The sequence below is a fragment of the Aptenodytes patagonicus genome, chromosome 7, assembly GCF_965638725.1.
Source record: "Aptenodytes patagonicus chromosome 7, bAptPat1.pri.cur, whole genome shotgun sequence".
NCBI lineage: Eukaryota > Metazoa > Chordata > Aves > Sphenisciformes > Spheniscidae > Aptenodytes > Aptenodytes patagonicus.
In genome coordinates, this window is record NC_134955.1 from 53,748,579 (window position 1) to 53,775,142 (window position 26,564).

Genomic DNA, 26,564 nt, shown 5'->3' on the forward strand with positions numbered 1-26,564 from the left:
GGAGCAAGTGTGATTCAAGACAGAATCACTTCTATAGTACAGGACATAATAGAAAAGAGTTGTAAACCTCTGGCTGCTGGACACACAGAGCGTACTGGGGAAGCATCACTCTTCTACAGCCCTGCTGCTATATGGTTGATCATCACTACTGCCAACTGTCAGAGACTGGACACTGGAAGAGGTGGATCTTAGGTCTGTCCAGTACAACAGTTACAATTTTCTGGCATTTAGCTTAAGTTTCAGGACTCTGCTTTTCATCTTCTATGTGGTGAAATTCTGTCTCTGTCCAGACAGGGCTTTTGGGCTCCATCATCTGCACTATTCTGCAATTGTCCCTGTAGGTCTGACTTCAGGGCAGTATTAAAATCTCCAGTAAAATGTGTTCATTTCAGAAAGCTGACTATGAAAAAAATAAACAATGCCCCCCAAACATTTAATTAAATGTATTAATTCAGATCAAGAGCCTCTCAGAAAAAAGAAAGCTTAAAACATGTTGCTAATATATTTGCTAGCTTATCAGGCAGTGACCTATCTTACAAATGGGAACTTGGAAAATCTATGATACTTGGGGTCCTTCTTCAGAGCTGCTGTCTTTGGGAACAGCACCTCAGTTCTGGAATGGGGCTTCCCTCTTCCAAAACAATGCTGTCAAAAGTCAGAATTCTGTGTAATTCATCTTCTGAGGCCTTTTGAGACAGTTAAATGTGTCTGTATGCTGCTTTCCCAACAGAGTGGGTAAGTAGAACTTCAAATGAGTTGTTACTTGTACTCTGTTATCACTAGAATTTCATATTACTAACTCTCAAGATTGCCCTCAGCCAGGAATAGCAATGCTAACAAATATATGACACTTACAAAATTAGTACAGTGTTTGACTATGACATGATTCTATAGCATCTGTTACATCTCAATATGTCACTGAATATTTCACAATTATTTAACATCTATCACAGCTTTCTTTTCCAAGAAAGATTAAGTATTTCAAAGTTCTTTCCTTTCTAGTGTAAATGTTCTGCAGCTACTAGGGTTTTCTTAGTAGACCTATCTCAGATCTTTTAACGCAGCAACTCATCCTAAGATGTACTATTGTAGGTGTCTTATTTTTCATAGCTAGTTTGTAAGCCATATTTATCTGCATTCTTCAACGTTTTCTTGTATTTGGTAAAGTCAATGGTAAAAGAAACAAAATTTTCACCTTACATATTAAATTTATTTAAATTAGAATGACTCTAATAATAGAATTATACATCTAAATGCAAACTTGACTGGAGTGTACAGTCCACAGGAGTGGATACTCCTCCTTGGTGTCAGTGAGAGATGTCATCTGATTAAGGCTGAGATTTTCACCATAGCATAGGTATCAAAGCAATTTTAAACACCAGACTCCCTGGCTAAGTCTACATTAGCAAATACTTCAGTGCAAAAGCAGTAGTTTAGTATTATGATGCCATTGGTGCTGAGTCACTAGATGAAATGTTCTCACCACACATTTTGTTCAAAGTTGTCTGAATAGAAGCTATGCCACAGAACTGTGGCTTTCTTGTCCACAGGATCCTCCACCCTAGGAAACTCCATGCCATCCTTTTGTCTGTCTCATGCAGAAGACAGTAGCATGTCACTGCTCTGTCTCCTTATGGTCTCAAATCGAAAAGCAGCTTTATTTCTGTTCCTGCTCATTTCTGGTTGACACCATGATGCTGGTTGCCAAACTCTGCTCCCACTCTAATTTTGGTCAACATCTGAAGGTCCTATTGAAGGGACTAATGAAGGACTGGAGCCATGGAAACAAATCCAAGAGGACACTGTGATGGCAGTGACACTGGCTTTTCTTTCAAATGAAAAAACAGATATGGAGAATGGGATGCCTTGCTGCTGTGACTGTTTTGCTGATAGTCAGCTGGACTGCTTGACATATGCTGGAGGACTTGGAGAACTTCATGGTGGTGCAAGCTAGTCATAATTCAGACTTGTGTCTCCATTAGGTATTGAAGCATGTTTCGTGCACGTCCAGAGTGGCCTTCTAGTTTGCTTTCCTCCAAAATGAATCTTGATTTGCACGCACCATCATGACTCCACAAACTGAACCAATGCACAGAAAGTGAGGAAGATCAGCAGGTTCACTTCAGAACCACACTACGTTTTGAGCCAAAATGTTAATGCATGTGCAACCTCTGGGCTCCTTTAAAATTCATCACTAATTTTTTATTTCTTGCAAATAAGAGGCTCAGATATGGATCCTTAAAGAACTATGATTAAAAACCCCACTTATTATTCCTGTTTCTTATGGACAATGGTGCAATGTATTTTCTCAAATCGTTATTGGCGACCTTTACACAAAAATTTATACAAACAGGTCTGACCCTATTTAACATTTGGGCAGCCTTCCCACAGAACAGTGTTAAGGAATCAAAGTAGGGATGCAGCTGTAATTCACACTAATTTTAAGACCGCATTTCATTGCCAGAGAAGGATAAAGCTGATATGTTATAGTAAATGAGAGTCATGCCAAAGCTTTTCATTGAACTGTGACATTTTGTGTGTCAGCTAGTTACTGTCTTTGACTTGTCAGCCACCACCCACCCAGCTGATTAAAGATAGAAGAGACAGTGACACAGCCACAAACCTAATGTACTATCTTTACACTAAGTTTTATCTTGGGAACCTTATAGGGACATATTGCATATTCTATGATGTACTGCATATATTTATTTTTGGATTCTTCTGATTACTGAATAAACGGATGAAATACTCATTATTTGATACACCAGGAAAAAAAAAATAAACAAAATACTTCAATGAGGAAAATCTTGATATTGGGCTTAATCATCTGAATTCTTTTTCAGTCAAATCTCTCCCAGATTTCAGTATACTACACTGTGCAGGCTACCAGGAATGTCATGTTGCCCAAAGACCGTAGTTTAACAACCGCTCATTCAATCGATAAAATAATAGAATCATAGAATGGTTTGGGTTGGAAGGGACCTTTAAAGATTGTCTAGTCTAATCCCCCTGCCATGGGCAGGGACATCCTTCACTAGATCAGGTTGTTCAAAGCCCCGTCCAGCCTGACCTTGAACACTTCCAATGATGGGGCATCCACAACTTCTCTGGGCAACTTGTTCCAGGGTCTTACCACCCTCATCGTAAAAAATTTCTTCCTAATGTCCAATCTAAATCTACCCTCTTTCAGTTTAAAACCATTACTCCTTGCCCTGTCACTACAGGCCTTGGTAAAAAGTCTAAATCATCCAAATCCTTTAAAAGGACATTACAGATTTCTAGATTTCAACAGCTATAGTGAATTACAGAAGCCCCAGGGGAACAAAACAAATATACTTTGATAGTATTTATGGTTATATCATCTATCTATTTACTATAAAATGGCAGCAATAAGATAAGTATATAAAGGATCCATTTGCAAATAATTTAAACACATGATTCCTCACTTGAAAACTTGAGAAAAGTAAATATTCTTTTTATGGATATTTTAAACAAGGAAAGCCTGCTTGTTAAGTAACTGAAGTGTCAGAAAACAACAAAAAGTCTACATAATGTCACAAATGTGCTCATAAACTTGGAAAAGATAGTATAACATTCTGGTAAGTAAATCCTGAAGATCCACCTCTGTGCTGTTCATAAGGTACATGAATAATTATTTGTTAAAGAGCTATGGCTCTTTAGCTACCGCAATTCATTTTTTCAGTGCTGGAGGTTCAGCCACAATTCAGTTCCCAGGGTTCTGCCAAAGATGGTAGCCATCAAACAAAAGAAAACTTCTTATCTGGGCTCATATCATTGATGTCCTTACACGCTTGGAAATGTTGCAGATAAGAATGTAACCTGCTAATGAGTGTATAGTCCCATTTTATGTCACTCTAGAGTTGACATGAGTTGTCAGAGTTGCAGCTTGTAAGCTAAGGCTGATCACAGCTCTTAGCTCTGCCGATCCTTTCATGTTGACCTTTTATGTTGAGCTGTTATATCAGCAATAGAAAACATACAAAAATGAAGAGCATGTGGCCTCTTTCATCCAATGGTAGCTATTGCTTTTATTGTTTCCCAATCCATTACTGAGAATAGGCCACCACCTAACCCACCTAATAAACGTCATTCCTAATTTTATCAATTTATAGTGATATAGCTGAAGTGTTTCTGCAGTTTGTGAGCCAAAACCCAGATAAGCACTAGCTAGTAACTAATTTGTATTAAGCTATTCAGTAGGAAGAGTGTCACCAGGGCCTACTCAGTTCCACTCACCTGTGGTCATCTGCAGTTTCTTTCTGTGAGTCCTCATGGGAGGAGAAACAAGAACACTTATGATCCTTTACTACAGTTCTGTTCTATTCTAAAAAAAAATTCCAACATGGTAAAATAATTTCATTGGCCTCTCCTCTCCTGGAGTTTATGTTCTCAGTAATTCAAGTTCATAGCAACTTTTCAAGTCCTTGAGAAAATGAGGATTGAGAGAAATTGAGGAAATAAAGGAGATGATAGAGAGCACTTTCCTCTTTAGAGTTCCTTGCCATACATACAAGACACACATATTTCTTAAAATGAAAAGCATACAAAGACCTTTCTGTCTGTTATAATATTTAACAGAATATACTTTTACAATATAGCATCTGTGAACTACAAATATTGTCATATATTTAGACAACAAACCACAGCTGGGCTAGAAATATGAACAAGCGGCCACAGACTTTTTAACTGCTAAATAAAAGCCAGTACTAGAAATAAGAATTCCAGCAGTTGGAAACTTCTAAGATCAGCTGCTCCTTATGAACTAAATAATTATTTTTTAAATAAGTAAAATAATAAATAATAGTAAAATAATATATCATAATAAAATAATACTGCCTGGATTCAGTGTTTAGGAAGGGCAAAGGGTCTGGGCACCATAAAAACTGAAGTCTACTGACCAAAAAAATACAATGTAAGTAATATCACAGCAAACCATCATACGTTTTTTCATGAGTGTGTCTAGACCTGTAGCAACTATCCCTGTGGGATAATAATTCAATATCTCCTGCATCTCAGAAGAGGCTGTGATGATATTGCTAATTAACATCCATGGTGATGATTCTCTTATGAAAACATTCATCTATTGGGAAATGGCATTTCTAAGACAAAACCTGCAATCTATTAGCATGTCTTGCCATCACCTTTCAAAGATAACACCAGTTTGCTCCCACTGATTAGCACATAAAGCACGCTATTTGAGTTACAGCTCATTTCGTCTAATGGATATCTGGTGCTTATATATAGAATCAGATATATCTACTGATATATTCAGTGTCTCCAACTTCCTCCCATTATTTATATACTATCTGCCTTGGAATTAAAGAAGAGAAAGATTTCACTTTACCTGTACCTAGTGAGATACATACATGTAATGGGAACAGAAAACATGGACATCATTTTATAAATACTTCACCTGTAAATTGTATTCTGGAATGCCTCACTAAAATGTGGAAGAAATTGGAGACTCTCTTGACTTAAGAGTAGAATCGATACTTTCTTTCTCTTACTGATGATTATTATTTGTTATTTATTATTTATTTACAGCAGTGTTAAGTACGTGCTACAGTCTGTAAGGTCATTTGAGGAGGGGATTGCTTCTGTACAGTTTCAAAAGAAATCTCTAATCCAAGCAATTTAACAACTGGCAGGTAAACAGAAATGAAGCAATGGAGTGGACCATATGATCAGAGACAGTGCCCATAATGAAATCTCTATTATCTATTACTATTCATATGAACACACAAAGGCAGTAGGAAGTAAGTGATCATAGATAAAATAATTGAATAAGAAAGATTTATCTCACTATAGCACAGCTTGGATGGATGTATACAAAGTTACAGCAGGCAAGAACATCTCCCGGTTACTGCATGAGAGAGCGAGAGAGAAGGGAAGATAGATAGCTTTGTAAGACAATGACAGATTCTACCTTATAATTCCCCTCAACTCTTGGAAAACTCTCTGATCTTGCTAAAGTATAGATATCCAAATTCTTCTCTAAAAGTCAGCTGAAGGTTTGAATACACAGTATTTTCAGCCTGCCAGACTGAGGTCCATGATGTACACTTTAAAGATTTATTCTTATCTCCATTTAAAAAACTGTTTCAAAAAAAACCCCTGCTAAGTATTTATGCTTACTTTACTTCCTTACATACACCGTTCTTGATAATTGTTCAGAATTCAATCCTGCAGCTAATTAACCAATAAACGTTAAATTAAAAATAATGTGTAATACATAAAAAAGAACAATATATGAAAGTGAAAATAAAGACAATTATACTACTGATTTTTAAAAAACAGGCATTATCTGCCATAAATTTATCAGTTTCTATATGTGTGAGATATTTTGGTCTGTTAACAAAGGGCTGTTGAAAAAGTGAACAAATAAGTTCCACAGTAACTAGAAATCAGAGTTGCTCCTTTTTCATCTGTTAAGTCAAAAAGAAAAAGTACAGAGTTGCAGTTCCTAACTAGGGTGATTTGGAATCAATTGAGATTTCAAATATTTTAAGTATTCTACACACACATACACATGTAAATTAATACACCCAACTTGTCAACAGTAAAGCTTCAAAGGCCGTTCTTCAGAGCTACACTTACAGTCAAAGTTCTTAAAATGCTGGCTGAAACAAATGACGTTTCATTGATTTTTGAATATCTTGAGATCTGACGTTTTCACTTTGTCTTTTCACCACAGAATATTCTTTAGGCAAAGTACACTGGTGATACTTCATCTTGTCCGTACTTCGTTGCAGATTCAAACTCTTTGAAGCTGATGTGGCCATCAGAATCCTGATCAACTTCTCTGTAAGAGAAAAGAGATTTGGTATTTAAAACCCAAAAGACATTATGTAAAACAGACATTATGCTTAGTTGTAGATATTCAACACCAATATTGTTTTTGAAGAGCTCAAGAGTCCTACCATGTGAATTCTATACATAGAATTAATGAACTAAAAAATGCTTTTTGTGTAGTACCTCTCATATGAGGATCTCAAAGCTTTTTAAAAAGAAGAACAAGTATCATTATGTGTATTCAACAGGAGGTGAAAGTTAGTTACTATATGACTCGTGCAAATTTAGCAATTTTAGCACAAATTTAGCTCTTACACCTCCTCCCTAATTCCCAAAATTCAATCACCTGTGGCAGAGGTCCTCAAAGTTCCATAATTCAACATGCAACCCAAGACCTCTAGGTCTTAAGATACTGCAAACTTACCTTTAAAATTTCCCAAATTGCCCCATGACCTTCCACATGCTGCAAGCAGCTTATTTTGAAACAAAGATTATGTTAACAGAAGACCTACTCCTTGTGGTTGTAAGAAAAAAAGCTCATTTCTATGTTAGTGTATGCTAAAGCGGCTATTCCAATACTCAAAAAAAGTCTCTGAAAAGTAAAAGCTGTTAATATTTATTTCCACGATATAAGCTGATAGAGGATGGCAGTTCAATTCATGCCATTTACACACAGGGCTAGGTTTTATCAAATTCACTTTGCAAAATTATTTGATGCAGTTATAGATTATGCTGACAAAATAGTATTCTGTAAAGTATTTGTCTTAGTTCTGCCTAGCTTTCTTACTAGAAATATGACACTTATACAAAAGTTTAAATTAAATAATTAAAAAAATGATTAATTGTTGGATCTCAACATTCGCTCATCATCTAGGAAAATATTTGATTGGTTTATAACAATGCACAGTCCATAATTTTATTCATAATCTGGAATAAAATTTATTATTATTATGGATAAAATTTACAGGTGGCACAAGGATTGGTAGGATTATAGTGCTGCAAATTTTGCTATCACCATGAGTGCTCAATGGTAGTATTCCTACCATCTTGCAGCATGCAAAATGGGATGCATCTTCTATATAGATGAAATTGAAAATTCCAAAATAATCCATGCCATTTAGCAGAGACACATTTATTATCCTTTGAATGCCCTGGAAATTTCAAAGAGATTCTATACCCTGAAGAAGTAGTACAGTAATTCAGTTTTAAAGAAAGCCTTACACAAAGGGATAGAATGTCCTGTTTGACACTTATTCTAAATGCACTCTTAAGAAAAGCCTAGTAAAGGTAAAAGAAAATAATTTATTTACAACAGCTTCAAATACAGAAACACAGTTACAAAGGTTACAAAAACTGATAAAAGAAAACAGAAAACTGCTTACATCTGCCTATCCTCACCTCAGCTGCAAGCAGCTTCTCTAGATTATCCAGCTTTCAAGACATCAATGCCTATCAAATCATGGGACTAAAGAAAGATTTCTGCTGAAAAAAATACTGCATCTTTAAGTTTGTCTTCACAGAAGAGGGTCTCAATTTGGAAGATGTGCTTTCCCTTTCCCTGAAGAAGTACTATTTAGATTAAAACATTATAATTCTCCCCTTCAATAAAAATTATTAATCTTCATCTTTTTCAAGAATCCCTCAGGCTACCAACTTCCCACCTCTTTGGCACTTTTAACGTCACTTGGTAAGATTCCTCTTATCTCTTGGCAATAAACAATCTGTACTAGTGCTTAACTATGCTATAAATGATCTATTAACCTCTTGTGAAGTAGACTTGCTCAGACAAATTTCAAGCCTCATGGTGCAATGATGAACCTTACATGGCCATAAACATATGAAATGACACCCTGTCATTATGGAAATATTTAAATGAAATTAATTCCTCCAGCTTATTATTGGCTCTAGATTAAGACTAAAACATGACGATATTCTATTGCTTTTCAGGTAACGACAAGTTTGAGATGATAATCACCCTTAACCAAGCCTTTAGGGACAATGTGATAGCTGGAGATGGACCAGTCACAGTTTCTTGATGCAAGGGATCCTTTCAAACACCGTCTGTTATAATACAAAGAAATGCAAACTTATTCACCAGTGAAAGATGACTGCAGGTCATAATTACAAAATGGAGATGCTGTCCTGGAAAACAGTGACTGAAAAGGACTGAGGAGTCATAGAAAGTAATCAAATGAAGATTATCTCCTACTGCGATGCTTTACACAAGAGGGTGAATATGATCCTTGAATGTAGAAGGAGGATAATATCTAAAACAAAAACAAGACTGATTTTATTTCAGAATACAGTGTTAGGAAAATTATGAAGGAAACACTGCATCTACTTTCTGGTGCCCGCACTTCAAAAAGGATACTGAGGAACTTAAAAGAACTGAGAAAATAACTGCAGTAATTACACGAGTTCTGGAAAACATGCCTTATAATGAGAGATTAAAATACTCTGTTCAAAAAAAGACTGGAGAACTGATCCAATCAAATCAAGACCATAAGTATCTCTCTAGGAAAATATTTTGGATAGTAAATATCTTTTTAAGCTTACAGGGAAAGACATGATGATAGGCACAAGTTGGAAGCCAAAGCTAGAAAAATTTATAATTTAAATAAGGTTTCTTTTTTTAAATGAAGTTGATGAGCTATTGAGGTAACTTACCCAGGCATATAGGACATTTTCTATCACTTGAAAATCAAGACTACATAACTTTCTGTACTGGGTTTGCGTGGCAAGGTTTTGATAGTGGGGGGGGGGGGGGGGAGCTATAGGGGTGGCTTCTGTGAGAAGCTGCTAGAAGCTTCCCCTATGTCCGATAGAGCCAATGCCAGCCGGCTCCAAGATGGACCTGCCGCTGGGCAAGGCCGAGCCCATCAGCAACAGCGGTAGCGCCTCTGGGGTAACATATTTAAGAAGGGAAAAAAAAACCCTGCACAACACCAGCAGCGGTCAGAAGAGAGGAGTGAGAGTATGTGAGGGAAACAACTGCAGACACCAAGGTCAGTGGAGAAGGAGGGGAGGAGGTGCTCCAGGTGCCGGAGCAGAGATTCCCCTGCAGCCAGTGGTGAAGACCATGGTGAGGCAGGCTGTCTCCCTGCAGCCCATGGAGGTTAATGGTGGAGCAGATATCCACCTGCAGCCCATGGAGGACCCCACGCCGGCGCAGGTGGATGTGCCTGAAGGAGGCTGTGACCCCATGGGAAGCCCATGATGGAGCAGGCTCCTGGCAGGACCTATGGACCCGTGGAGAGAGGAGCCCACGCTGGAGCAGGTTTGCTGGCAGGACTTGTGACCCCATGGGGGACCCACGCTGGAGCAGTCTGTTCCTGAAGGACTGCACCCCAAGGAAGGGACCCACACTGGAGCAGTTCGTGAAGAACTGCAGCCCGTGGGAAGGACCCATGCTGGGAGAAGTTCATGGAGGACTGTCTTCCATGGGAGGGACCCCACGCTGGAGCAGGGGAAGAGTGTGAGGAGTCCTCCCCCTGAGGAGGAAGGAGCAGCAGAGACAATGTGTGATGAACTGACCGCAACCCCCGATCCCCGTCCCCCAGTGCTGGGGGGGGGGGGGAGGTAGAGAAAATCGGGAGTGAAGTTGAGCCTGGGAAGAAGGGAGGGGTGGGGGGAAGGTGTTTTAGGATTCGGTTTTATTTCTCATTACCCTACTCTGATTTGACTGGTAATAAATTAAATTAATTTCCCCGAGTTGAGTCTGGTTTGCCCGTGACGGTAATCGGTGAATGATCTCTCCCTGTCCTTATCTTCACTCATGAGCCTTTCGTTATATTTTCTCTGCCCTGTCCAGCTGAGGAGGGGAGTGATAGAGCATCTTGGTGGGCACCTGGCGTCCAGCCAGGGTCAACGCACCACACTTTCTATAACACATGTTCTAGTCAAAAATAAAAATGCTAGGTTCGATTATTTTCTTACTGACTCATGCTGTGGTAGTAATCATTACCCATTGACATGCCCTGTATCCTACACATCCTTATATTTATACTGATGCTTTTCAGATAAACAGGAACCCCATAAGAAAAAAGAATAATTTTACCACCCCAGATGATTGGTTCATTTACCCGAACATCTTGTCTCTGGCAGAAGTCATCAGTTGGATGTGTAGGGAAGAAAAGGGTCAGTGTAGTGATACTTCCTTGGTTTACCCCCCCGTGGTGTATTCACTGTACATTCACGAGTTTCCTAAACCTCACATGTATGTCTGCATGTAATTATTCGTGATGTATATTTATTGCATATAATTGTTTAACAGCTTTTTGAACCCGTGTGAAGCCCATGAACACCTGCGCTATGATTAAGTACCACCTCTTACTTGTTTTGTACCGGCAAGTCATTTGATACTCCTTATAATTTAAGTACCCTTCTCCGTGACTATAGGTATCAAAGGGTGCATAAGAGGGATCTGTTTTTAAAGATCAACTATTGAAGCATTTTTTAACAAAAAGCCTATTTTAATGACAGTAATTATTATTATAAACTGTGCTATTTGCAAGTAAATTAGAAAATGTACAGATTTAAATACCTGAGAGAATGTATAATAATCAAATAGCAAAATCTATTTTTTAATATTATGATGTATTCTCAGAATTTAATTCTGGAAGATCACTTCATGAGTGTTTTAAAAGTTAGTGCTGACAATCTGGCTAAACTGAAATTAATGGGAGTTTTGCCATTAATTTTCAGGAGGCAAGGATTTAACCCAAAATATCTGAGTTATGGGCATAAATCACATCTTTAATGTTTATATTCACTACGTGTGCCTGTTTGGAAGCTGCTCTTGAAAAATGGCCCTCAACTTTATATGGTGTTTGTTCAACACCCTGAAAGCCACTAAATGACTCTTTGAATTAAGAATCACTTTCTGAACAACCTTTCAGCAGAGATTAGCAAGATATGTTGGGTGATAAATAAATGACAAATAAACTGGTAAGTAGTTAGCTGTTGTAATCTGAAGAAACACTACATTTATTTAAATGTTATGGATTTTTGGAACCTTGCCAAAAGTAATCTAAAAGCAAGAATGGCCTCGGAGTGTTAAATTTTAATTTTCATCTAGCTGAAGCAAATGATACATTCATCCTTGTGATTATGAAAATACTGTGTCACAGCATATTGGTCTTTATTTCACAGGTCACTATTCATTTAACACTCTTAGTAAAATATATAGAGATATTTCAAGGTACCTAGTGTCTCGGGTAGATTGTCTGATCTTTCACTGAAAATTGAGTAATAATCAGCATCACAAGTTACTGACTGTGAGATATAAATTATTCTCTTACACAATTAGGTAATTGAAGACTCCCCAAATCACCTAAGTGTATTTTCATAGGAAACTGGATTAGATAAATGGTACTTTCCTTCTGACAGGAATATTTTAACTGTAAATCTGAGTAGAGTAAATGAATAACCTAGAAGACTAATGTTTAATATAAGTTGCCTCTTGAAGTTTCATGTTTATTAATTCACTGAAATGAGTACTTATCAGAAAAGTATCCACATGCAAATACAACCTAGCTTTTTATTTTATAAATAGCTGTATACATTAATCAGTCACTTAAGCTTTTTCCTAACTATCCCCACAACAATTTACATATGGTCAGATCTTGTAGTTCCTGAGATAAAAACACTCACTAAAAGCAGCAAATACAGGATTTGGCCATAATATTTCTTCTTTTGTATGGAAAGACCCTCACATAAGCACTACCTCTTAAAGTAGGTACACAAGTTGAAATATACTGTATCTATCTGATTTATATACAATTTTTTTCATTAATCCATCATATCTACCCAAAACATGCAAAAATATAGATCAAAGATTTTAATTCTACCCTGTATTTCTCTAGATAATTCAGTATCTGTCCTAAGTGGTAAATCAGAGACTGAAGCAGTCATTTCTATTACTTCCAAAAAAAAAAAGAGTAGTGAATGCACTGCAGAGCCAGCACAGACGGCCATTGAGTTGGCTTTCAGCTGGTTAGCTCAGTAGGACAGTTAGCTCAGTTAGCTCAGTTAGGACAAACCCCAAAAGTCGCATAAGAGCCAGGACAAATTAAACTCTGCTCAGAGCTCTGATGCCACGGCCATACATCAGATACATGCAAGTGATGGAGGTGGCTTAAAACTAGCTTAGATTTCTCCACTATGTAAACATCCCTAGAGATCATTAATTATACTATTGAAGATGGATGGTCCTCACTTTGACTTTGAAAGAACTGAAGTTAACCCTTGGGAAGGAAGTTTTCATTTAACCTATTTTATGCAGGCAGGAGTTTTCATAGAGATCAGTGAGGAGAAAACACCAGATAGATCACGTAAATGAAATACAGGAAGAGAAATATACCACATGAGATATACCACTGAGAATGAAAACTTCGAGGTTCCTTCTCACAGCTTGCTACAGGAATAGGGGTTCACTAAAAAAAAAAAAAAAAAAAAAAAGTATTTCTTTAAAAGTGATAGAAATGGTTACTTGACTTTCCAAATAATGTATCGTCTAATGTATGACTTAAAAACATTCATGATACATTACGTTTGGGCAAGACAGCATTAACAGTTACCATAACTAAATATAAAAAGACTTCTTTCTGTTTACAAATAAACATAAAATTAGGAATTTGAGGAATTTTAAATACTTGTGTCCAAACACTTCTAGTTTCCAGTTAACTGAGGTATTATGAGAAACAACAAGTTACAGAGGGCCCTACTTTCCATACACAGTTACAATTTATCAGGTGCTTACATGTGGAGGCATAATACATGGCCTTTTCTGTATTGCTACATAACAACCATTTTCTCAGAGCAGATGAAGATATAATGAGATATACCATGTGTATAAGTAACTTATTTCTGCAATGGTCCGTGCACTGGAGTGATTTTCTTAATTGGCCATGTTTTTTCTTCCACACTGAAAGACTTAGCAATATTATATACTAGTCCTGCTGAATTAGAGACAAAAGCATGCCAGGCATACAAGGCTGGGTCTTCAAATCACAATTTCTCTGCAATTTACATTTCCCTGGTTTTAGGACATACCAAGAATAGCAGTGTTTTTTCCCTATTTATTGTAGCCATACAAATGAGATTAAGCATTCATACACATTTCTATCATAAGTCTCCAAAATCTATATATATCAAGTTCCCTGCTATCTCATTATTTAGGTGTATACTGTGAGTAAAGAGACGTTGTACATTTTCTTTAAATTATTTCAGACAAGTGCTAAGGAGTGCAGTTTCCTGAATTACCATGCTAGATTGTATCTGAACTGCTTTTAAGTACTGTGCGCCGTTCAGCAGTACTGCCTTGCAACTCTCAGAATACATTTATTGTCTCATTACATATTTTCTACATTTCAAATGCTGTATCTTACTTAGACACCAGAGGCCAGCAGGATTGCTGGCTATGAATGATTTAGGCCTGGAGTCCTTTTCGCAAGTATTTCTGGGCATAGTTCTTTCATGCTTAAGTTCCCGGCACCATTCAGGTCTAACAATGTCTGCCTTACCTTCACTCTTTCAACCTGGCTGTGACAGTCCAAAGTCCGTTTTCTATTAAAATAACGTTTCTCATTGTATTGTTTATGGAAATCTAATACGAACGTCAGAGGGAGCCAGCCTACACAGGAAACCTATGGTGATTTCGTAAGGAGAAGGCACCTAAGAACCCCACTGCCTTTTTCACTAATATCAAATGATGTTAAATTTTGATCTAACTTGTATTTGCAAGGAAGCAGAAGCACTGAAGAAATGCAACTTACCTTGTGATCCAGGGATCTTCCTTTACTGCTCCTCTACTATTTCTGACACTATCCTTCCTCTGCCTCAGTCAGAAAATCTGGATTCAATTTCCAAGGGAACCATCTTTTCCGCTAAGACTTTATCACCCATTGCATGTGCCCCAGTGATAAAATTTTCAAAATTATGTTTGTCTACTGTATGCAAATTCTATTTAACCCTATTATTACTGACATCCTTTTCTTCCACGTTCATTTGCTCTATGGAGCAACTTCTTACAATGTTCTCCCAACCCTCCTTGATGCACTGAGCTTCAAAGCAATATGGGTAAATGGTACTTGGCTCTCATCCTGTTGGCCCTCGTTTTAACTTATTCCTTGTGACTTGAACACTGTCAAAAGATCTGTAAGGTAACATGTTGCCTGCCTGCCATGGGTCGGAGATGACTGCTTTACTGCCTTTTTCCTCAGATTAAATGTTAAGAACATGGGGCTCAGAATTTTCTTTTATGCCTTCACTATCTGACTGAGAACTTCAATCCTGACTTCTTTCTTTGGGAATTACAATACAAATAACAATTTAAAAACCCTAAAAATAAGACAATTTACAAATACAGGTCTGTTAAACATGTTTTCCTACAATTTGGTCACAGTTTTATAAATTAATATCGGCTCCAATAGGCAATTATCATACACTAGAAAAATAAGTCACATTAAGTGGAAAACCCCCTTTTTTTTTTTCTCCTATGCAAACTGCTTACGGAAACAGCAATGAAAAGAACAAAACATTTTCTTAGACTTTCCAAAGTACCAGCCTGTGAAACAAACAGATTCATAAAAGTATTCCATATGATTACAACATAATTTCAGAGAGTAAGCAGAAATATCACTTGAATATGCATTAAACTATACAACGACCATACAGACCTGTGAGTCTACAACAGCTGAAATCTTGTATTTCACAGTTTGAATTGCTCTGAGTAAGAAACTCAGTACTTGACAATTATTCAGAAAAAACCTACCACCACCAAATAACCTGAAAACAATTGCTAGAAACTGCAGAAATTGATCACATGTATATAATCTCAACAGTTTAAGAATAAAGTTTTCACATCCAGAGTTTAAAATTGATTATAACTAACTTTAACATCCAGATTTTATTGCTATTACATTTATTTGCTATTTTTAAATAAACCATCAGGGAATAATTTAAATCAGAGCCAAGACTTTCACTGCATTTAGAACCAAAGCTGTCATACTGATTGAGCAGTGAGAGTAAAAATTACACTTCATGCAAGGAGTCCCTGCCGAGGACAAAATGACCCACCAATTGAAGATTCAAGGATGACAGCTTCTTCAACAAGCTGCCTTCTCTTCTGATTAACCAGCTGGTTCTTTCTCATCCTGCTTGCTTCCTTGTTGATGGGATTCCTGCAGAGCTCCACAGCTGTTTTGTTACTAATGTGTATATTAATTTCACTTCTTTAAAAACCTAAGTGTTGAGAAAAGCCATTCTGATCTTTAGTAAACATGGAAGAATTATGAAGATACCCCTGGTTTTGCTTCCCGAAACAGGACATGCTATTGGAGTACTAGCAGTCAGAATTTTCAGTTAGGTAGGAGAGCCTAAGGAAGCGTTTAAATTGTCATAGAATTATATTACTATTAAGGTAGAAATGCACTTCACTTTACCTTCAATGCTGTTCAGTTTTTTTAAATTATTTGTAAAAGTAGAGAACAAATGAATTACTGAGGGGAGAACTGCACCAACAATATACTACCTTCAGTTGTCTCTTCTCTGGGATAAATACTGTCCTTTTTTTCTGAGTGCGCTGCCTAACTACTGCTCTCAATAACTGTAATATACTTTCTTCTTGATGCCCAGTTTTCTACGTGCAATATTTCTTACCCATTGATGTATGCTTTCCTGGATTTTCTTCTTTCTGAACAATGGAAATAGTCTTGGACACTCTAGTCCTGCCAAATTTTGTCTCTTCTTTCTTAACTGGTTCTGTTTTCTGAAGTCTTTATCATTCATGCCATGGTTGATCCCATCGGGCTAGTAGTGGTACTTGGGTAGAGTAACTCTTCAGTTTATTTCTCTGAATGCTTCTCAGTGAGCAAACTACCCCAGACCCTCTTCTCTTGATCACTTCTGACTTCTTTTTCTGCTACCAGGAGAGCTCCACGGAAGAACCTCTGAGCCTCTACTTCTCTGAGTATATTTCCTAGCTCATCTTGAATTTTTTGGTGTGCAACTGCCCACTGTAGCTTGTCTTCTCGTGTCTTCTCACTTTCTTTCACTTAGGAAAAATAATTTACCCTTTGAATATAAATGACCCTTGCTTATGTCAATCTTTTTTATTGTTTTTTCTTGTTCTTAAGCTTCTGCCCCTTAGAAAAGATCTACTGAAACCTACAAGGATCTCCAGGTTTTATAAGTGAATTAAGAAATGCTTTGCAGAGCTCAAGAAAGAACTGACATTTGGAATCACTACTGTCCTGGTTTCGGCAGGGATAGAGTTAATTTCCTTCCTAGTAGCTGGTACAGTGCTGTGTTTTGGATTTAGGATGAGAACAAAGTTGATAACGCACCGATGTTTTAGTTGTTGCTAGGTAGTGCTCACACTAGTCAAGGACTTTTCAGCTTCCCATGCTCTACCGACTGAGAAGGCTGGAGGTGCACAAGAAGCTGGGAGAGGGCACAGCCAGGACAGCTGACCCCAACTGGCCAAAGGGACATTCCATACCATGTGACGTCATGCTCAGTACATAAACTGGGGAAAGCTGGCCGGGGGGGCCGCTGCTCGGGGACTGGCTGGGCATCGGTCGGCGGGTGGTGAGCAATTGCACTGTGCATCACTTGCTTTGTGTATTATTATTATTATTATTATTATTATTATTATTATTATTACTACTACTATTATTACTATTATTACATTATTATTGTTGTTATTATTATTATTTTATTTCAATTATTAAACTGTTTTTATCTCAACCCACGAATTTTTCTCACTTCTACTCTTCCAATTCTCTTCCACATCCCACCAGGGGGCGGCGGAGGAGTGAGTGAGCAGCTGTGTGGTACTTGGTTGCCGACTGAGGTTAAACCACAACAACTACCAAATGTGTGTGTTTCTGGTGGATTTATTTAATGAGCAGCTGTATGAACAACATCATTAATAAATATTTTCATCCCTGACTTGGAATTAAGTAGAGTTTATAATATATGATATGTATTATAATAATGTCTGATAATATGCTTATATACACCACATACGATATAATATATGATATTATAATTAACAGGTAATATTTAATGTGTAATATAGAATATAAACATTACATAATGACACAATGTTATATAATTTATGGATGATTCAGAGAATGATGCAACAGTATGTAACGTGGAAGACATGGTAGTTGGATACAACAGTCTGAATTGTGCATTAAGCTTGCCTGTTCAAACAAAATCACTTTTTGCAGTGTCAAAACTAGAAGCCTAGCAAAACGAAATGCAGATTATATCCCCAATGGGAGGTTTATCATAGAACGATGATCATAAAGAGCTCTGGAATCTTAGTGGAAAAGCTTTTAGTGTGAGCTTTTAAGGAGCAGTCAAGACATAAAGAATGAACTCATGCCATGGAAAACACCAATACTGGAATACTGCATTCAACCCTGGTGTCTGTTTTTTGAAGAGAATACTTAGATGATGCAGAAACCTAACCTGCCAAAAAATCATTTGGAAACAGAAATTGCCCAAAGGAATTCAGTTCCTCCGTTTCCATCAGATGCTGTTGACATGACCATAGTGTACCTCCGTAGAGATGATACTTAATATGAAAGGGATAGTGAACAAGAACCAGTGACAAAGGCTAAGAGGAGACAAAATGAAGAATAAAACAAAAATGTTTAGGAAAAAATGAGTCAAATTGTATAGCCTGTAATGTACAAATATTCAAGCTAGTATCTTTAAAAAATCTTAATCACTATACTTATGTCAAAAGTTCAGATAATCTCTCATCTCTTCCCATTTTACTAAGTGTAACTGCTTTAAAACCACCGTCCTTGCTGAGGACTAGACACCTAAGTTTAGAGCTACTAATTACTAATTACTCGGTAAAAGCACTGAGGCTGACTCAGAGATTGACTATTGTCTCCATGGTACTAACTCATCAGCTGAGGAAAAAAGGGAGTTTAAAAATCAAGTTCTTAGTTATATCGAATGTATTTAATAGTTTCATCCTTTTATCTCCTCTGAATAGATTTATTTGAAAACATGAAATACCTTACTTCATGGCTAACATATTTAACTATTTTTATCATTAATATTCATCTTCTGCTGTTGCCTAAAAGCCCCAATCAGGCTTGAGGTCTCATTTAACAAGGAACTATAAAATACAGAAGACAAAGCCTGGAAAAAATGAGCTTATACCCAAAAAAGAAGACACGAAAAAACCTAATCAAAGTAGATGAGTACTAGTTCATCCAAATGCTGCCTAAATTGGAACTTAGGTTAAAATTTCCTTGAACGCCAGGTGGCAAATGGTCACCCTGCTTTCCATAGCTGCCGAATCTTTGAGATGGCTCATGAGACATCACCTTGCTTAGCCAAGAGTTGCCTGTGACAATTGTTCACCCTCACTCACCTAGGTTTGGTAGAAGTGAAGGAGAGCGTGTACCCACCTAAAGCTCCAGTTTGAGCAGATGAACTCTCTTCATGTTCCTTGGAGAAGTGCAAATAATTAAATAATCAAGCAACTAAATTCAGCATAACTAGATGGTGTCCAGTTCTGCCTCCTCCATATCTTAACTTTTTTTTTTTCTAACACTGAAAAAGAAGAATAATATTCTCTAGCTAACTTGCAGTTTGCAGGAAAAAACACACACATACATAGATTTCATGTTTTTTCTTATTATTTAAAGCTGCACTCTCAGATCTTGCAAGCTAAGTAGGATCAGATCTGAAAAGTTTCAAATAAAATGCATAGGTTGGAAAAGAATAATGTTGGTGTTCCAATACTCATTCCTCTAAGTCATTCTTGAAAGGAAAAAGTAGATACTCTGTGACATAGGATGCTATCTTTCTGAAAAGATTAAAAGTTGAGTATTGAATATTCAATTGAAAATTGAATATTCAAGTTCATAGGCACTTGAATAGGCTGAGAGGTTGTGAGCTAAGCTCTCCTATTTGTCCAAAGCTGCAAATCCATGATGCAAACTTTGAAAGAAGTGGCAAATGTCCTCCTTGATGAACGATGCAATTTTCTCACACTGTTAAATGTTTATCTTTCATGAACAGCCTGCTTGTTTCTCATGCTTTCAAATGCACATCTGCTCATCTGTGTGCAGCTGCCATGCTGCAGCAAGGTTCATGCTTTGAGCTTTACAAGTTAAGACAGCAACTTGACGTGGTAGCATTATCTGCACATATCTGAATCCAATGTCACATTCAAAATGTATTCTTGCTAAATCTTGATTATTATATTCTTGTTGCCTACACTTTCAACTGGATACTACCAATCACCTGTCATGATCTGAATTTATTGCAGGACATGGGATAGAAAGTACAGTACGGTCTCTATCAGACAATCCACACTATGAACACCGTAGTCATCCCTGCTCCTTCTTTTCAACCTCTCTACAGCATTTGACATAGCTAATGAACTATGAACTGTATGTAAAAGAGGCTGACTGTTTTGAAACAGTTTATTTCAAGAGAGCCATAACCAGAGAGGAGCAGTAGAAAAATGTACCTCACAGTTCCCTTTTTCTTCAACCTTATTTAAAATACAGACACAGAGACTGAAAGAACTGGAAAGGTGTCATGAACTCCAGTGAAAACACTGTGCAGGCATTACAAAATTCCACCCTTTTATCATATTGTATTGAATACAGTAACACAATGTCACCAAACTGCCTCAGTACTTGAGCTCATGGATAAAAAGCAGAAGGTGGAAGCAGAAACTGAGAAAAAGATAAGTTACACTTGATGGCAGGAAGAAACACTTTAAGGAGCTTGTGGCACAGTGAAGTACCTACCGGCTGATGTTACACAACCCCATTTAGGCAAGTCAGTCTATAATTTAGAACTGATCCTGGACTTCTCTCTCTGACAATAACTCTAAAACAGGTACAAGAATTCATCCTGTCTTTACTGTTGATGATTTGGCCTCTGTAACACATGCTTTTGTCACCTTTCAGCTGGACTACAGCAATGCAATATCGTGGTCACGAAGCCATTAGCCCTTAGGAAACTCAAAATAGTACAGAACAGAGCAGCACATTTCCGCTGCAACCCAGGGTACTGTAAGCACATCAAATCTGCTTTCATCTTCTACACTAGCTCCTGTAAAATACTGAGCCAAGTTTTATGTCTTTGTCATTATCTTTAAGGTGTCCAATAGTCTAGGAACAGGATACCTAAAGGATCAGCTGAGAACCTGCAGCTCTGTCCTGTTAAGGACAAAGCTTATTTTGTGCTGTAGATAGAGCTTTGACAGAGAATAGTCTAAAGCAGTTGAAAAAATGCTCATAACATCTAAATCATTATCACTTGCTATTGAGTACAAGATGTACTTTTTGGATCTTAATCTCAATAACTAGTTCTTTTGTAATAATAATACAGCAGTTTGAAACAAATTCACAAAAATATAACAATTTTTTGTTTGCCGTGATAGGAGAAAATGAAGGAAAATAGAATCACACTTCAGTGTTACCTCTATTTGTTCTGGAAATGACTCAGCTACAAAGATAATAAAATAAGTATAAATGTCTGAATAGAAGAACATTCACTGTTTCTTCCAAATGTAGTGGCACTGCATGTCTTACATGAACCAAGATATTCCATGTCAGTGATGATTAATCTAATTGTTAAAAAAAAGAATACATCGGAGCAACGTGTTTTAGAAACCTTTAGGAAAAAAGCAAAATATTAAGAGGCAATGTAAAAATTTCCAAAACACTTAAAAAGTTTGAGGACCTCAGTGTAATTTATTTTCAGTGAGACAGAATTGTAAATGCCTAACAGACCCAGAAAAGTAATATGTTTGGTAGGCACTTTTAACAATTCCATTTAAATTTTATTAGATAGTAATATATTTAAGGTGATATAAAAAACTGAATTTCTCATGCCACATCTCGCGTGCAAAGATTAGATTAAAAAAAGGACTGAAAACCCAGAAACACTGTATTCAGCAAAGGACAAATATAAATGAAAATTTCTTCAGGGACATATTAATCTTAGTGTATCTCTACAAATTATCAAAATGGATGCCATATAATCTTAATTATAATCTTAATCTTTCACACCTCGAATACTGTGTCGCACCTCGAATACTGTGTTCAGTTTTGGGCCCCTCACTACAAGAAGGACGTCGAGGTGCTGGAGCGTGTCCAGAGAAGGGCCACGAGGCTGGTGAGGGGTCTGGAGAACAAGTCTTCTGAGGAGCAGCTGAGGGAACTGGGGTTGTTTAGCCTGGAGAAGAGGAGGCTGAGGGGAGACCTCATCGCTCTCTACAACTCCCTGAAAGGAGGTTGTAGCGAGGTGGGTGTCCATCTCTTCTCCCAAGTAACAAGCGATAGGATGAGAGGAAATGGCCTCAAGTTGTGCCAGGGGAGGTTTAGATTGGACGTGAGGAAAAATGTCTTTACTGAAAGAGTGGTGAAACATTGGACCAGGCTGCCCAGGGAAGTGGTTGAGTCCCCATCCCTGGAAGTATTTAGAAAACGTGTAGATGAGGTGCTTAAGGACATGGTTTAGTGGGCATGGTGGTGTTGGGTTGACGGTTGGACTCGATGATCTTAGAGGTCTTTTCCAACCTTAATGATTCTATGATTCTATGATTCTATGATTAACTAAAATACTGGTTTTATCAACAAAAACTGTTCTGTAATCAATTCACCTTAGGAATACTAACAACTATATAACCATCATGTACTAAAAGCTTTTGAAAACTGATGATTATTCAAGTGAAAGGTCCTGCCTCCCGTTAAGCCTTCTCTGAGGCATCAAGTTCCCATTCTCTACACCTAATTCAGGTACAGAAATAGTTCTTAATTTCTTAATTGTATTTATTAGTATCAGTGTAAATAAGAGAGTTTGAAATCTTACCTCTAGCATATCATATGTGTTAGACAGATTCATACTCTGAATGTCACTCAGGTCTTCAAGTAAGGGAAAAGTTACAAGGAACCATAAATATATTAAAATTAATGGAAAGAAATCCATCTGTCTTAAACACTGTGATACCAAAAAGGAGATAAAATAATTTCTATTTCAAATATATAATCACTTCAACTGAGCTATCCAGTACCATCCTGAAGTTGATTATAAGATGAAAGAAATGGGGCAGTGATGATAATCATTTAATCCCTTAAGAACAGCTATTCTGAAGAGCTTTTCACTTTGTGCTCAACAGTCTTCTAGTATGTTATGATCCAGTTAGAAGAGAAGTATAATGATGAGGAAAATTGTGTTTCCAGTAACAGAGAATTTTCACAGTAACAGGAAGTCCTACAAAAGAAACCATACAGGAAAACTGACCACTTGAACAGATGGTGTCACAGATGAGTGCGCCAATGCAGTCTTTGACAGTGACGAGTTCGTATCATCAGATGTGGTGAGGATTTGTAACTTCAGAACTAATGTAGCAGAGATTAATACACATTTGCCAATCCTGGATGCTGAGGATATATGCACATGGGACTGGATGGGATGAGAGACTGCATGATTCTGACTGTACATTCACTGATATATTCAAAATGAAATCCTAGTTGTGATTCCCAAACTGAAGGTGCAGACAGATGACACATGAATATCCAAGGCAGCTTTGATGTGGACTGCGGAAGGAGTCCAAGGAAGTAAGGTTGCTCAAGAGGGAATCTCAAGGACACCTTGAGGATGTTTGACTAAGTACAACCTATCTATCAACTTACTGGAATTCTTTGCTGCTAACAGACTGCGACAGAGCATAAGAGAAAGAGGCATGTCTGGGATGTCCTGGGGTCTGCAGGAACTTAGTGTTGTTCCCATGGAACACTGACACCACCTTCCTCCAGGGTGGGCAGCAGCAGAACACCACTTCAGAAATAACTCCCTACAGAGTTCCCTTTCTATGTTGTATTTAAAGGAGCATGAAAATGACTGTATAACCTTCCTATCAGGTAATTTTTGCTGAGACCGCTTTTACATTTACAGTTACTGTAACATTTTAAATGCTTTGGAGAAGCTTGTATATTACTGTGAAATGTTTTAAAATGTTTTAACCAGATGCCTCTTAGTGGCTGCGTAAACAAAAAACTAACATTGCGTTGTGATGTAAATCAAACTTGCATGCAGTCTAAAAGACTAGTTTGAAGAAGAAAACTAGTAAAAATACCACTAAAGCAACTAGCGCAGCAACATTTGATTAAACCTGATTTGTAAGATCTGTTTTGCGTACAGGTTACCAAATATTTATAGAATCATAGAATCACAGAATCATTAAGGTTGGAAAAGACCTCTAAGATCATCGAGTCCAACCGTCAACCCAACAGCACCGTGCCCACTAAACCATGTCCCTAAGCGCCTCATCTACACGTCTTTTAAATATTTCCAGGGATGGGGACTCCACCACTTCCCTGGGCAGCCTGTTCCAATGTTTAACCACTCTTTCAGTAAAGAAATTTTTCCTCACATCCAATTTAACCTCTCCTGGCACAACTTGAGGCCATTTCCTCTTGTCCTATTTATTATTGGGAAAAAAACATTGTATAAGAGGTAAAAATAGCATTATCTATGTGTCAAACGTTTTTCACTTTGAGGTTTCAGATATTTATGACTTCTGATTAATTCTTCTCATTTTTCTCCCTGTTTAGCAACTGGATTCACCATCTGTTTCAGTATAAAGCATCACATAAGGGTAGCATAGAGCTGGGTAACATAAACTGCCTCAAAAGCTGCCTTGATAAAAACAGATGGAATCATACAAACATAATCTTTAAATGTGCAGTTGCTGAAGTTATACTTTTTCTTTATAAAAGGGAACTTTAAGTATTTACTTAAAGAAAACCAGGCCAGCTAGCTAGACTATTTCAGTAAAAGATATGTTACTATATACTTCAAACATTGAACTAAACTATCATTAAACCTGCATGCTTCATTAGGTGTGCTCCTATATGGCAGTATTGTATTCAACAAGGAGTAAAGATATGCATCAAAGCATAAAAATACAAATACATGCTAAAAGCAGGTTTAAGAAGAAAACAGTAGAGGTAAATAAATCTCTTTTCAGATTTACAGAAATCATAAATTCAGAAGAAAGCCTAGTTATTTACTAAACTTAATAAATAAATATGTTTTATAGAATCCATTATTCTACATTGGCCAAACCATATTTTCATTAAACCGTCTTTATTTATGTTAAAAAAGGACTTTTTATAGACATACTAAAGAAGAATAACCTGGTTTTACCAATATCATATTAAGTTATTTCAAGATGCACAATACCAGCATATGCTACGTCTCAGAAAGAGAAGCAACACATTTATATTCAAAATTCTTAAAGGAAAAGAAGGTTATTTACCAGTCTATGCAGCTAGAGTATTCTGTTTCTGCAAATCCCCACTACTGGGAAGTGCATGCTTTCACTGTTGAAAGCAGAGGTCAGTGAACCATCACAAATACAACACTCTATATTGAGTTTCATTAAAAGCTATGTTCCTTGCTGTCATAGGGGACATCCACAGATGAATTAATTAAAAAAAAGCCCTAAAGAAGTGAGAAAATTAGAGTATTTACACTTAAATTCTTCCACTTGCTGGTAAAATTGCTTTTTCTTTCAGGAATGTGTTCTATAGTTTTCTTTCTGCTATTGAGATATGACTGTAATAGATAAGAAAGGTAGTGGGAAAGAGTGAAAATAACAAGATGATATTTTCAAAACAAGAATCTGATTAGACTCAGAGAGTATAATTTTTCACTGGCACGTCACATTTTTTCAAAATTTATACATTCCTACAGCAATCTATAGAAAGCTACTTCACATTTTATGGATAAATGTTCTGGTACAACTGCACCCTCTAACACCCTAAGAGGATTTAATGCAAAACCTAATCCATTTGCATAGCATCTGAAATGAACTAGCTTTCCCTTTAACCTTGCATTTTCACATTAGAAATAAAGAATATAAACACAAAAATTGCCACACTAGATCAACTCATTGGTTTTATCTTGTACCCAGCCTTTGACAGTTATCAATAGGAGATACTTCAGGAAAAAGTACTAGTACTTGCCAATAGTCCTAAGTATTGAAACGGGCATTCACAGAGGAATGTCCTTCCCAGTGCTCATTGATATGTGTCCTTATACTCTAAGTGTTTGTATTTTCTCAGCTAAATAAAAATCTACTTAATATAACTTTCTGTATTTTTACTCCTCATAGGAGTGAAAGGCTTAAGCCTTTTCTGAATACTATTGAATATTAGGATTTATATAACGTGTTCATGCAAGCGTCATTGCAATTTTTTCACATGGTGTTTGTACTTTTATTACAATAGAAGATAAGTACTAGTTTGGAGTTCCTTGTCTTTTTTACCATCCTCTTTTTTGTTTCTTTCAATCATGCATGTTCTTATTCATCTCTTATCCAAGCTAACTGATCCCAATCTTTCCAATTTCTTCTCACATGCACGTTTGCCCTTATCTATAATACTTTTTGCCTATTTCTGGAATTTTTCCATTAAAAACAAAGCCCTTCTGAGTCAGGAGGTAGAATTTATGTGGTCTAACTTGCCGTCAAAGAGTTCTGTCTAGTTGAAACTAGTTATCTTGGTTTTGTCTAGCCACTGGAGAGAGGGAGAGGCACTTCCTGAGAGGTTTAGATTGGACATGAGGAAAAATGTCTTTACTGAAAGAGTGGTGAAACATTGGACCAGGCTGCCCAGGGAAGTGGTTGAGTCCCCATCCCTGGAAGTATTTAAAAGACGTGTAGATGAGGTGCTTAGGGACATGGTTTA

General features: G+C 37.1%; 1 protein-coding gene across 1 annotated transcript in view; it reads right to left on the reverse strand.

The window, feature by feature from the left end:
- Positions 1-6,723: 6,723 nt before the first annotated feature.
- The window catches only part of EFCAB11 (EF-hand calcium binding domain 11), a 78,921-nt gene continuing 59,080 nt past the window's right edge, over positions 6,724-26,564 (reverse strand). The window contains 1 exon segment of the mRNA XM_076343527.1: positions 6,724-6,823. Coding sequence (XP_076199642.1) covers positions 6,724-6,823 — 100 coding nt within the window.